The sequence below is a fragment of the Heterocephalus glaber genome, unplaced genomic scaffold, assembly GCF_053883595.1.
Source record: "Heterocephalus glaber isolate CG9 unplaced genomic scaffold, H.glaber_assembly_v1.0 deba00000331, whole genome shotgun sequence".
Classification (NCBI taxonomy): domain Eukaryota; kingdom Metazoa; phylum Chordata; class Mammalia; order Rodentia; family Bathyergidae; genus Heterocephalus; species Heterocephalus glaber.
Window position 1 is genome coordinate 56,243,547 of NW_028258142.1, and position 14,145 is coordinate 56,257,691.

The 14,145-nt window shown below is 42.5% G+C and overlaps 1 protein-coding gene across 3 annotated transcripts in view; it reads left to right on the forward strand.

Annotated features, from left to right (window-relative positions):
- Positions 1-14,145, forward strand: part of Ankrd29 (ankyrin repeat domain 29) — a 58,539-nt gene that overhangs the window by 13,436 nt on the left and 30,958 nt on the right. For 2 of the 3 annotated variants that reach the window (XM_004853150.3, XM_013075232.3), the window contains exons 2-3: positions 6,723-6,833; positions 12,643-12,741. In XM_004853150.3, coding sequence (XP_004853207.2) covers positions 6,723-6,833; positions 12,643-12,741 — 210 coding nt within the window. The remainder of the gene's footprint in view (positions 1-6,722; positions 6,834-12,642; positions 12,742-14,145) is intronic. The other variant, XM_087194020.1, reaches the window with a different exon arrangement.

Sequence of the window (14,145 nt, forward strand, 5' to 3'; positions counted from 1 at the left end):
AGTGCTGGTGGTTTCTCTTGCTGTGCAGAAGCCTTTTAATAAGAAGAGATCCCATTTGTTGATTGTTTGTGGTAGTTCACGGGCAACTGAGGTTTTGTTCATAAAATCTTTTCCTACACCGATGTCTTCAAGGGTTCTACCTAACCTCTGTTCCAACTGGTTCAGAGTTTCTATTTTAATATTTAGATCTTTAATCCATTTTGATTTTAGTTTAGTGCATGGTGAGAGATACAGGTCTAGTTTTAATCTTTGGCAAATTGAAGCCCAATTTTTCCAGCACCATTTATTAAAGAGGCTATCTTTCCTCTAGTGAGGGTGTTTGGCTCCTTTGTCGAAGATGAGATGGCTGAGTGTGTCTGGCATTGTTTCTGCGTCTTCTAATCTGTTTCACTGGTCCTCAAGTCTGTTTCTTTGCCAGTATCATGCTGTTTTTATCACAGTAGCTTTGTAGTAGAGTTGCAGGTTGGGGATTGTGATACCCCCTGCCATGTCTCTGTTACCTAGAATTGCTTTTGCTATTCTGGGTCTCTTCTTGTTCCAAATGAATTTTTGGATTGTTTTCTCAAGGTCTATGAAGTATGCTGCTGGGATCTCAATTGGAATTGCATTAAATCTATATAGCAGTTTTGGAAGTATGGCCATTCTCACTCTATTAATCCTTCCTACCCAGGAGCAGGGGATGTCTGTCCATTTTCTGATATCATCTTCAATCTCTCTTTTCAGAGTGCCATAGTTTTCAGAGAAGAAGTCTTTGCTTTCTTTCGTTAGGATGATTCCTAGGTATTTCAGTATTTCAGGTATTTTGGATGCTATTGTGAAAGGAATTATTTGCCCTATTTCTCTCTCAGTGAGTCTGTCATTGGTGTAGAGGAAAGCTATTGATTTTTGTGTGTTGACCTTGTAACCAGCTACTTGACTGAATTTGGTTATTAAGTCTAGAAGACTTTTGGTGGAGTTCTTGGGGTCTTCTATATAGAGTATCATGTCATCTGCAAATAATGACAATTTGACTTCTTCATTTCCTATCTTTACTCCTTTTATTTCTTTCTCTTGTCTAATTGCCGTGGCTAATGTTTCCAGAACTATATTGAACAAGAGTGGTGATAGTGGACATCCTTGTCTTGTTCCTGATTTGAGTGTGAAGGATTTCAGTTTTTGACCCTTTAGTATGATATTGGCTGTTGGTTTTTCATAGATGGCTTCTATCAGTTTGAGGTAGAGACTATCTATTCCAATTTTTGGTAGGGTTTTTATCATAAATGCATGTTGGATTTTGTCAAATGCTTTTTCTGCATCTCTGGAGATAATCATATGGTTTTTGTCCTTGGCTCTATGGATAGTGTATTACATTGATTGATTTTTGTATATTGAACCATCCCTGCATCCCTGGGATGAGTCCCACTTGATCAGGGTGTATGATCTTCTTGATGATCTTCTGCATTCTATTTGCCAGTATCTTATTAAGGATTTTTGCATCTATGTTCATTAGTGAGATCGGCCTATAGTTGTCTTTTTCGGTTGGGTCTTTCTCTGCTTTGGGGATCAAGGTGATGCTTGCTTTCAGGAATGAATTTGGGAGTATTGCTTCCCTTTCAATTTCACTGAAGAGTTTAAACAGTAGTGGCAGCAGTTCCTCTCTAAATGTCTTGTAGAATTCAGCAGTGAAGCCATCAGGGCCCGGGCTTTTCTTAGTTGTTAAGTTTTTAATTACATTTTCAATTTCTTTGGTTGATATTGGGTTGTTCAGAATTTTTAGGTCTTCTTCGTTCAACTTTGGTAATTCATATGTATCTAGGAGTCTGTCCATTTGTTCTGTGTTTTCCATCTTATTGGCGTATAGGTTCTGGAAGTAGGTATTGATGATCCTCTGTATTTCTGCTGGGTCTGTTGTCATTTCACCCTTTTCATTCCTAATTGCATGGATTTGGGCCTTTTCTTTCCTTTTTCTGACAAGGTTGGCTAAAGGTTTGTTAATTTTGTTGGTTCTTTTGAAGAACCAACTCTTAGCTTCATTGATTTTTTTTTATCGTTCTCTTAGTCTCTATTGCATTGATTTCTCCTCTGATCTTTATAATTTCCTCCCTTGTATGAGCTTTGGGGTTTTCCTGCCCTTCTTTTTCTAGAAGTTTGAGGTTCAGCATCAGGTTGTTTAATTGGGCTCATTCTGTTTTCCTAATATGTGTATTCACTGCTATAAATTTCCCTCATAAGACAGCTTTCATTGTGTCCCATAGATTCTGATATGTTGTATTGTCATTGTCATTTAATTGAAGGAACTGTCTGATTTCTTCTTTAATTTCCTCTGTGACCCATTGGTTATTCAGAAGTGTGTTGTTCAATTTCCACGTGTTTATGAAATTTTTTGAGTTTCTTTTGCTATGGATCTCCAATTTCATCGCACTATGGTCTGATAATATACCAGGGATAACTTCGATTCCTTTGCACTTACTTAAACATGTTCTGTGTGTGAGTATGTGGTCTATTTTGGAGAATTACCCATGTGCAGCTGAGAAGAATGTATATTCTGATTTTGTGGAGTGGAAGACTCTGTAAACATCTGTTAAGTTCATTTGTTCAAGAGTTCGATTGAGTTCTAGTATTTCATTACTTATTTTTAGTCTAGTTGATCTATCTATTTGTGACAGTGGGGTGTTGAGGTCCCCCACTACAATTGTATTAGTGCATATATGACTTTCCATGTCCGTTAGTATTTGTTTTATATAGTTGGGTGCACTAGTGTTTGTTGCATAGATATTTATGATTGTCATCTCTTCCTCTTGGATTCTTCCCTTTACAAGGATGTAGTGTCCTTCTTTGTCTCTTTTAATCAGTGTTGGTTTGAAATCTACTTGATCTGCAAAGAGGATAGTTACTCCTGCTTTTTTTCGGGTTCCTGTCACATGGAGTATTATTTTCCACCCTTTAACTTTCAGTCTGAGTTTCCTTTTGAATTAAGTGTGTTTCTTGTATGCAGCATATTGTTGGATTTTGCTTCTTGACCCATTCTGCCAGTCTCTTTCTTTTGATTGGTGAATTGAGACCATTAACATTGATGGTTATAACTGAAACGTATTGACTTGTCATTCCCATGACTTTTTCTTTTTGTTGCGTTCTCCCCCTTTACATTTAATTTCTTGTCATGCCAGATGGGTTCATTCTGCTTTGCTTCCTGGGGTTGTGATCCTCAATGTCTGTTCCTAGGATATTGTGTAAAATTCTTTGGAGTGCTGGTTTGGTGTTCACGAAGTTCCTAAGGTGCTCTTTGTCATGAAAGTATCTTATTTCTCCATCCATTTTGAAAGCTAGTTTTGCAGGGTACATCAATCTGGGTTGGAGGCTGTTTTCTTTTAGGGCTTGGAATATGTCACTCCAAGCTCTTCTTGCCTTGATGGTTTCTGTTGAGAAGTCTGCTGTGATTCTGATAGGCTTTCCTTTGTATGTGATTTGTTTCTTTTCTCTCACTGCTTGGAGAACTTTGTTCTTCTGTTGTGTTTCTGGAATCTTAACAATTATATGCCTATGTGTAGATTATTTTTGATCAAGGCTATTTGGAGTCCTATATGCCTCACTTATCTGTATGTCAAGCTCTTTTCCCATGCTTGGGAAGTTTTCTGCCATTATTTCTGTGAAGAGATTTTTTATGTCATCTGCACTCTCTCCTGTTTCTTCATTGAGCCCAATCAGTCTTATGTTATTCTTCTTTGCATCATCTAGCAGCTGCTGGATTGATTTCTCATGTTCCCTTATAATTTTGAAGCAATTTTTCTTTTCCTGGTCACTAATTGCAATCTTATCTTCTATATCTGAAATTCTGTCCTCACATTGGCTCATTCTGCTGTGTAGACTTTCAATGGAGTTTTTCATGTCCTGGAAATCTGTTTGCATCTGTTTTATGGATTCCATTTGTTTCTTATGTTGGGATTCCATCATGTTCCTGAGCTCCTCTCTAGATTTCTTAATCATGTCTTGCACTAGGGGCACAATTTCTCCTGTTATCTGAGAAATTATTTCTGATTTCATTTTTTCCAGATCCCCTTTTGTTGCCAGTTCAGTGGGTCCAGGTGGTTGAGTGTCAGAGTGTTCCATCTCATTTCCCTTTGGGGTTGCTGTAGGTGATCTGGAAGTCTGGTTTCGAGACTTATTTACGTGTTTTCTCATTTCGACTGGGGCAGGGGGCTGTTAGTGCCTGCACGGATTACCTCCTTTGAGCCGGGTGAGGTGGGCCAGGGGCCGGGAGCAGCGGTAGGGATGGTGACCCAAAAGCCCTTTCCTGTGGGCTGGGAGCAGCAGGAGGGATGGTGGCCAGGAAGCCCCTTCCTCTGGACCAGGAGCAGTGGGATGGCGGCTCAGAAGCCCCTACCTCTGGGCCGGGAACAGCAGGACTCAGTACCGTGGTCTGGTGGTCTTGTGTCCTCTCCGTCTTTGCAGTGTGGAACCAGGTGGCTGCCTGTCTGCAGTGGGGTGATACGGTGTCTTCCGTGCAACTCAGGACCTCGGTAGGGCATGGGCAGACCTGCCTGTCTGCAGTGGGGTGATTTGGTGTCTTCCGCGTGACTCAGAAGTCTGTTTTTGAGACTTGCTTACGCGTCTTCTCATTTCTAACGGGGGGGGGGGGGGCATTGCTTCTGGCGCCCACATGGCTTGGGATGGTGGCGGGGGAGCTTCCTTTTAGGTGCTGGGACCTGCTCAGCTTCTCTGCCCTAGGAGCTTGGGAGGCAATATAATCTTAAGGGATTACCATGGTATATGTGACATGTTACTAACCCAAACATTATGTGGCACATGACTGTATTTAAAAAACATATTGTAGGGCTGGGGATTTAGCTCAGTGGCGCCGCGCCTGCCTCACGAGTGCCTGGTCCTGAGTTCGATCCCCGGTACCAAAAATAAATAAATAAATAAATAAAATAAAAAACATATTACATCTGCCTTTGGGATCATCTAGATTTTTTAAAACCCACTCAAAAGTGCTTTTGATACTCAAAAAATATAACTCCCGACCTGCTAGATGTCACATGTGCTGAGTTCATGACCCTTGAATATCAAAGAATGAATTCCAAAGAATGAATTCCAAGAGACAGAGGAGGTTAAGAGTAGGAAAGGTTTAAGAGAAAGCTTGGGAGAGATAGGAGGGGTCCTGAACAGATGGCCACCAAGGCTGTTTGTCAGGGGTAATTTATACAGCAACATCACACTGTGGGTACAATGTGGCTCAAACTACAACCAACCTATAGGATTATGAGTATAGCCACTTAGCTAATATTGATCAACAGGGAAATGAGTCACATAGCAAGGGTACATGGAAAGAACAAAGGCATTTTGGGCAGGAAGGGTGTGTCTGATGCCTCTCTGGGCCCACTGGACCAGACAGTGCTGATTCCGATATATTCTCAGGTTGTTTATCTTGAAGGCCTGGTTATTGCATCTCCATCCTGAGGCCTGGCTCTCTTCAGATTTCCCTCTAGCCACAGTTCTGATATCTCTCTTTTTTTTGTGTGCTGACTTTGAGGGCCCTCTCTGACTTTATATTTCTAATTTAACTGCCTATCATACTATTATTAAACAATGTGAATGCCATAATATTTCCCGAGACTAGCAAAATTTTCTATTAGTATAATATTCAAATTTAATTTGCCTATTGATTCTAACTTTGTAAAGAAAAGAAAAGGATAATGGAAACCAGCACTTGTCAGCATTTATGGTGTGGTGGGCACCATGTCAGGCAGTTAATCTACATCATTTAATCCTCTTGGTAAACTTCAAGGCAGGCAGGTTCTGTGATCTCCATTGAAGCAAGAGGACACTAAGACTCCCATGGTCAAGGCACGTGCACAGGGCTCCCCTGAAGCCCTGGCTATCTGGTCCCTAAGCCAGTCCTCTTCCTCCAAAGGATCGTTCTCTACAAACCCAGATTGAAACTGTACTGGCTCAGCTCTGCTGCTCCTTTTTTTTTTTTTTTTGGTACCAGGGATCGAACTTGGGTCCTTGCGTTTATGCAGCAGGCGTCGAAATCTGCTGCTCCTTTTGAAGGCCTTTTCTCCAGTTCTGTGCCTCCCACAGACATGGCCAACATTAACTTTGCAGCTTTCAAATACCCCAGCCACTGAGTGAAGGATACAGAAGGGCATTCTCAGCCCAAGGTTCCTTGTTCTCAGCTGAAACCTCTGGCACCTTGCACCCAAAGCCAGAGAAATTGGGTGGAGGGAAAGTGAAGCATTCACCCAGGTAGCTGCATCTGCAAGTATTGAGGCCCTAGAAAAATTGCTCAAAAATTCCTTTTGGGAGGTCAGGACAGGGAGGAATTGTGCTCTGCCTGTGGGAGAAGAGAGATTTGGAATGTTTCAGGGAGGAAGTAGCATTCGAACAGAGCCTTGGCCTTGAAGAATGGGGGAAAGTTCATTTCAAGCAAAAAGGAAACTGTGAACAAAGACATAACAGAGGCAGGAAGGTGAGACACTGGTGGGGAACACAGCATTAATAGTGCAGTACTACCAACAATAATACTGCAGTATTACCAACTCTACAGACCGCTCCATGGCTCAGAAGTCTCACTCCTACCCATAACCAAGTACTTTACAATCATCCATTGCTGGGGAGGGCAATCTTCCAGATGATATGACACAGCTGGGAGCTCTCCCTTTTGAGTGGGTTGTCTTTGGGCATAAAAGTGGTCATGTTAGCCAAGGTCACTTTTAAGATCCTGTTTGGTTTTGCTCTTGCAGAAGGAAACTCCTCTTGCCAATGCTGCATTCTGGGCAGCAAGGAGAGGAAATTTGGCGCTGCTGAAGCTGCTGCTAAACAGTGGACGGGTGGATGTGGACTGCAGAGACAGTGTACGGAGGGACAAATACTGGTACCTGCATGCCCAGAGCATCCCTTCCCACCCGCTGGCATGAGAGCATTGTGTGAATATGTGTCCCTTTACACTGCTTGTTTTCTTGTCCATGTGTTTGCTTGGTATATCCTTTTCAAAAAGTCTAAGGTATAGTGGTGTCAGACAGCACCACACGGGCCAGGGATTTAGCTCAGTGATTCCACTCCCAGCCTTGAAAGCACAAGGTCTGGAGATTAATCCCTGGTACCAAAAAAAAAAGAAAGAAAAGAAGGCGCCACACATAGGAGGTGGTGTCAGAAAGCAAACAATTGTGTGCATAAAGAGGCATTTCCCTGGGAAGCAGATGGACAGGTTCCAAGAAAAGGCTGTTCCATGAAATAACTCACTAAAAAAAAGGAAAGGAGGGAGGGAGGGAGGGAGGGAAAGAGGGTGGGGGACAGGGAGAGAAGAGGAAGAGGGCACAGAAAAGGAGAAGGAGGGGAGGGGAGGGGAGATGGAGGAGAAGGGAAAGAAGAAAGAGGAGAGGAGAGAGAACGTAGAGCACACATGGGCGGCCATGGATGTGGGAGTTAGGTTATTTTCTGCAAGGATGAGAAACTAGAAACTCAAGCTTCCTAGCCTTTCATTGCCTCTTGCAAACAAAGACCTACCAATTGGCAAGTAAGAAGGGAGAATAAAAATAGATACTATGCACACTGGCAGGCACCACCTCGGAAGCCCTCTCCCTCCCCAGCGGGAGGCCACCGTTTCTCTGGGAGTCTTCTTTCTCCATGTCTCTGGGGACAAGGAGCACGTCAGGTAAGAGGTGACTTTAGGATCTGAATCAAAATGGTTTCAAAGGAGTCGTACTGTGTTCCTGGAAACAGGGTATACCATTTCCAGCTTTTATTACACACATTTAGTAGTAGAATCTACCACCAGCCCAAGAGGGAAATAGAGTTTTCTCTGGTTTGCTCGCTGGGGATAGCTTTAGTTCTCACCTCCAGATCCACTCGGCACCCTTCTCCAGCTGGCCCCAGAGTCTGAACCATTTGGATCACTCCAGCTGTCTCCCTGGCCTCCTGGTGGGTTTGGCCAGTGGGAGCATTGGCAAGAGTCAGAGGATACGAGGAGAGGGTGGTGGGGGCCCACTGCCTTCCCTGCTCTGTCGAGCAGCAGTGTTGTCACTTTGCATTCTGGGAGCCACTACCTTCCTCTCACACCTTCAGGCCTGGCTAGTCCAGAGGCCCCACTCTTCCTGCCTCCCTGAACTACACTGTTCTTTTTAGTTTCCAATACCCAGGGCACAGGTTTATAAGTAGTCTTTTTATTAAACTTCTTTCCATTTATCCCAATTTGCACGACCGACTGCTCCTTGCCAGAACCCAGGCTGATATGGAGTCCGGGCATCTCAGGGCATCCTGGTCTTACCCAGTCTCACCTGGCCAGCCCCGTGAGGAGGGAGGTCAGGAACCATGATGGCCTCAGTCACTGACCACTTTCATGGCCACCGTCCACCCTTTGCTTCAAGCCATCCCTGTGCACATGCCCCTGTGTCTTCCTGCTGGCTTCTGGAGTCTCACGGCTACCCTGCTGCACCCCCATTTTCACCCTTTCCTAGCCCCGACTCCTCTGTCCTACCACCTCCCTTTTGGCAAAGCCCAAAATCCGTCCCTGTCTGTCTGCTAGGTCATCTGAAGCTATTTTGGCCAGATGTTTTTTTCCCTGTATAGACACAAATACGTTCATACATTGTCCTTCATTTAAAATGAAAGCAGTAATTTCATCAGGAGATTTCTGGAAAGATGATTTCTTAAGCCAAGGAGCAAGTCTAAATGACAGCCATTTCAAACATCTTGTTATTTTGAAAGGCCCTCTCAGGTGGTGGTGACTAAGGGCCAGAGATACTTGGAAGCAGTGCGGGATTTTGTTCCTCTTGGAATATCACTGGCTTGGCTTCTGCCCTCTCCAGGTGCCACCTGGGCATGAAGCCTGGGTTCCAGGATGGTGCTTGGGATTGGTCGTGGATCTCTAAACTAGTGCTCCTCTGGCTTATGGGACCAAGTCCTGTTACCTAGGAAGCCTAGAAACACCATTAGAGCTGAGGAGGGGCCCACGGGGCTCTCTTGGGAATTTTCCTCAACCTGAAGTGTGACTGTCTACAAACTTTGCCAATAAATAGCATTATAAAGAACAAATACTTTATTTCTAACCCACCCACTCTACACCAAAAGCTCTGATTTGGTGCCATTCATCTTCAGTCCCTAGATTAATGCTGCGTGCATGTGATGTTCACATTTTTTGCTTTGCCCATCTCTGTGACACACATTTATCACAAAGATGTGCATTGGCAGATTCTTTGAGCCTTTTTTAGGTGTATTAATGTATGTATTTCACTGTCTCTTTGTTCTGAACTTTACTGCTTTTGTGAATATTTATTTCTATATCCTCTGTTCAAAATCAGTTCATTTTCTAAAGACACATTTTAAGATCAATCCACAAAACAAAGTGGCCTTAATCTTTAGAGAATTAAAATCAGAAGGCTGGGGATTTAGTTCAGTGGCACTGCACCTGCCTTGCAAGGACAAGCAAGGTCCTGAGTTCGATCCCTGGTACCAAAAAAAAATCAGTCATACCAATAGATTTTTAAATAGAAAGGAAATACATATGCAGCATGATAAAGAATTATGCCAAATGTTTAAATAAAATTTTTTTAATGTATTACAGTAAAAGACACATTGCCATTAATCTCCCTCAAAATGGTCCCCTTTCCTTTGAACACAGCTATCCCATCATTCTTCCCACTTCCCGAAGCAGTTCTGGAAGTCTTTCATGTCTTCAGTGGTGCTGTTGTGGCCACCTTGATGTCCTGAGTTGGATCAAAACATTTTCTGCAATTTCTGTCCAATAAAAACACGACAGGGTGTCCTCATCCACCTTTCTGATGGGATCTGGCACTGTGTAACATCTGGCTCTTCCTGAAAGTCAAAATGACCTTGAAAGACACTCACATAGGAGGACTTCCAGAACTGCTTCAGAAAGTGGCAAGAATGATGGGAAAAGTGTGTGATAGTCAAATAGAGGGGTAGCATTTTGAGAGGGATTAATGGCAATGTCCTTTTTTTTTTCTTTTCTTTTGGTACTGGGGATCGAACTCGGGTCCTTGCGCTTGTGCAGCAGGCGGCGAAAACACTGAGCTAAATCCCCAGCCCCTATGTGTCTTTTACTGTAATAATTTTTTAAAATTTAAGCGTACACCACATTTTTTATCATGCCTCGAATTGTGTGTAGCTTAATATAATACTTGTTAATTCTCTTTCTACTTGTGCTACCTTGACCTTTTCTCAACTGACCATGGTATAGAATTGAAATATAATCCTTGAAGAAGTATTATTGTTGTTCAATTCATCTTTTCTTTAAAACAGATGAGCCTAACATTTTTTCTTTTTTAAATATCCAAATTAAGTGCTTTGTACTTCCTGTGCTTCCTCTAGCTTATTATTGATTTTGAGACCAACATGACCCATGATTTTTTTTAAAAAATGTTTTTCTCACCTCTTGTGTGGAAGGATATATATTCATATATATATTCATAGCTTATATAGTTAGATTGGCTTTATTTTACTTTATTTTTTTGATAGTAGGAATTGAACCCATGGCCTTTTCCCTGAGCTACATTCCCACCCCTTTTTTATTTTTTATTTTGAGACAGGGTCTTACTTAGTCACTAAATTCCCCAGGTTGGGCTCAAACTTGCAATCCTGCCTCAGCCTCCCAGAGTTCTGGGATTATAGGTGTGCACCGTCATACCCAGCTAGACTGGCTCTAAACCAATTGTCTAAGTCCATTTGGGGTGCTTTAAGAAAATTTTTTAGACTGGGTAATTTATAAACAGTGGAAATGTATTGCTTACAGTTCTGAAGGTTGGAAAATCCAAGATCAGGGCGCCAGCAGATTTGAAAGCTCACTTTCTGCTCATAGATAGGGACCTGTTGGTGCATCCTTATCTGGTAGAAGGGAAGTAGGAACTTCCTTCAGCTTCTTTAGTAAGGGCACCAGTCAGTTCTCAAGGGCAAAACTCTCATGACTTAGTCACTTCCTCAAAGACCCCATCTCTTATTACCACTACAATGGGGATTAGATTTCAGTGTGAAATTTTGTTTGTTTTTGTTTTTGAGACAGAGTCTGGCTATGTAGTCTAGGCTAGCCTCAAACTCCCTGTAATCCTCCTGCCTTAGTCTCCTCACTGTTGGGATTACATGCTTGTGCCACCACACCTGGCCAGTGTGTTTTTGAGGGACACATTCGGGCAATACCACCAAAGGTTCTCCTATCTGCTATCTAAATAAAAATTTCTCATATTCAAGAAGAGATTAGTGATACTAAGCTTATCACTTGATCTTGGAGAGAACAGAGGTATGAGTTCAACTGGGTAATGGATTTACAGTCTCTGGAACAGACTGTAATGCCAGATAGGGTCATATGGAGTAGAAGGATTATAAGCACCACTAGGAAGCCACTGGCTCTCATGACTCTGTACTGTACTTTGCATATGAAGCAAATAAGGCTCCCAAAGCAAGTGTGGCCATTCACAGAAGTCAGCAAAAAACAGATGATGACTTAACATTTACTGATCCAACATCTACTGAACTAATATCTAACATCCCTATGCTAACCACAATGCCTAAATCTTCTTTGCTACTTTAATCAGGCAGATACTTTTTAAATTTTAAAAAGTTTTTACAGATAAAGAGGATCAGACTTTGAAAAATTTCGTAACGTGCCCAAGATCATACTTTCAATGACTACACAACTCTACTACTACCTTCCTACACAATATGCCAGATCGAAACAACAAGCAAAGCCTCTAAAATTCCCTTCATGGCCTTTTGCCTGATGAGCCATCTTCTTTGCAGAATCTCCCTCTTGTCATCCACTCTGGGGAGGCAGGTTGCTAAATAAGCAAAAGTGATGGCTAATGTTGCAATTTGAAGCCCTTGAAAGCAACCATAAATTAAGCTATAAAAGTTTCTCTTAATTAGAAGAATCTATATCATATGGTACATCTCAAGTCCTTGAATCTTCCTTCCTTTCTTCCTCCCTCCCTCCTCCCTTCCTTTCATATGAGTTCTACCGCTGAGTTACACCAATAACCCCAAGTCCTTGTATCTCATAGCTAGAAGAGACCTTTGTGACCACTGCCTCCAGGCTTTCAGTTTAAAAATGAAATAAATGGATCCCAGTAATTGCAAGCAACTTCCCCCAAGTTGTTCTATAGGTGGGCCTGTCCTCAACAGGCCCAGACTGTCAGTTCTGGAGTCTCAGTTCATCACAGTGCTGTTTGCCCTTACCCGAATCATTTTGAAGTCAAAGATTTCTAAGTTTAGATTTTTTAAATTAAGTGAAAATTAGAAAAAAATTTAAAAGACTTCTAAACATAGAAAACCAACTAGTACCATTTGGCCCAATTTGGTTTTTGCATTAATCACAATATTTTGGCTTCAAAATCTTTTAATGTGAATCATAAAATGAGAACATTTTAGCACTGCCTCCTTAAAATGCAGTAACTGTGGCTATCTTGGACTGTGTTTCTGAAGGTAATGGAAATGAATTTGTAAATTGAAAATTCCAACCTCAGCAGTTTGCTGATTTGCTTTTTTCTGTCCAGTCTGCATTATAGGATTATTCATGAGGCCCTTCTATCACTGCAGGAAGCTTGACACTTGGACATGTTCTGGATGAGGTGACATCTCTGTTCTCCCTCCTCCAGGACCCCTCCCTCTGACATAACGAGGGCCTAACTGTTCGTCTGTCTTTCCTCCATCCAGCATGGCACCACGCTCCTCATGGTTGCCTCCTATGCTGGCCACATCGACTGTGTGAGGGAGCTGGTTCTGCAGGGAGCAGACATCAACCTCCAGAGAGAGGTAGGTCAGGTTGAGCACTTGAATCAAAGTGACCAGGCTAAGAAACGTGAAGCCCTTGTAATTATGAACTGGCAATGAGGACAAAAGTCACCATTTCTTTTCTCCTTAAAGCTCATTGCAGGGTTTATGCTGCCTAAGATAAAGTCCAGGTTAGACCACTGAAGGAAATATCCGAGGTAACCACATTAATCCATTTTGTGTTGCTGTAACAGAATATCTGGGATCTAGTACTTAATATAAGAAAAGAGGTATATTTCTCTGGCTTTTAAAGGCTCAGAGTCTGAGATTGAGGAGCTTTACCTTGGCTTCATCATAACATGGCAGAGAAGCTGAAAGTGACACAGCAGGAACTGAGTATGTGGGTTGGCCTTGCTTTATAACAACCCACTCTCGTGGGAACTAATTCATTCCATGAGACCAGCATTAGTCTTCCAAGGTAGTGCCCACCAGTGACTACCTTCCCCTGGACTGCCCACCCTTTAGCAGTTCTACCACCTCAACATCACCACACTGTGGACCAAGCTTCCAGCACACTTTGTAGGACACATTCAAACCATGTAAGTAACCAAACCTCTTACCACATTCCTTAAACACTCATGCATTTTGTTACAAGTGTCAGTCAGTTCTTTCTTCCCTTGGGTTGAGGTGCTATAGAACGTAGAGGATTTTCCTGGAGACGATTATATGTTTAGTCCCTAGCGTACTCGTAATGAAGCTCACTTGCTAGGACATCTCAGTCTTCCTTAACACAACATGTTTTCAAAGAACTTCTCTGCATGGCCATTAAAAATGATGTCCTCAAAGGGTCATGTGGGTAAACATTGTACTAAAATGTGAGCTGTGCCCATGTGTCATTCAGGGGCCAGCATGGGAGTTTGATCTCATCAGAGGACCCATTCTTGATCCAACCCTGAAAAACAGTAGGGAGGCTGGTATGTTTTAATGTACTTGGGGTTCAGGTCTGTCTTAGTTACTTTTCTTGTTGTTGAGACAAAATACCCAATATCCAAAGTTAAGGGAGGAAAGGTTTATTTAGCTCACAGATTGTAGAGGTTTCAGTCCATAATCAGCTGGCTCCAAGGCAGGGTGGCATGGCTAAGGAGAAACAGTTCATGGCAGAAGGTACCAAAGCAACAAGGGATGCCCACATCTCTTTCTTTCCCTTATATCTTCTCCAGGCTACTTAGGGCACATAGCACTCACACCCTTAATCCTAGTGCCCTTGAGCCTAGCATTCCACCTTGAATCAACGCCAGCATCACACACTCTAGATCCAGCCACCTCTGAAAAAACCCCATCCATGACTTCATGTGGCTTTGGGGGGATATCTAGACACAGCCATAACAAGGTCTGAGAAGGCTCCATATATTTCTGGGCTGACCTAGGACCTGGTAAGCCAGCCTT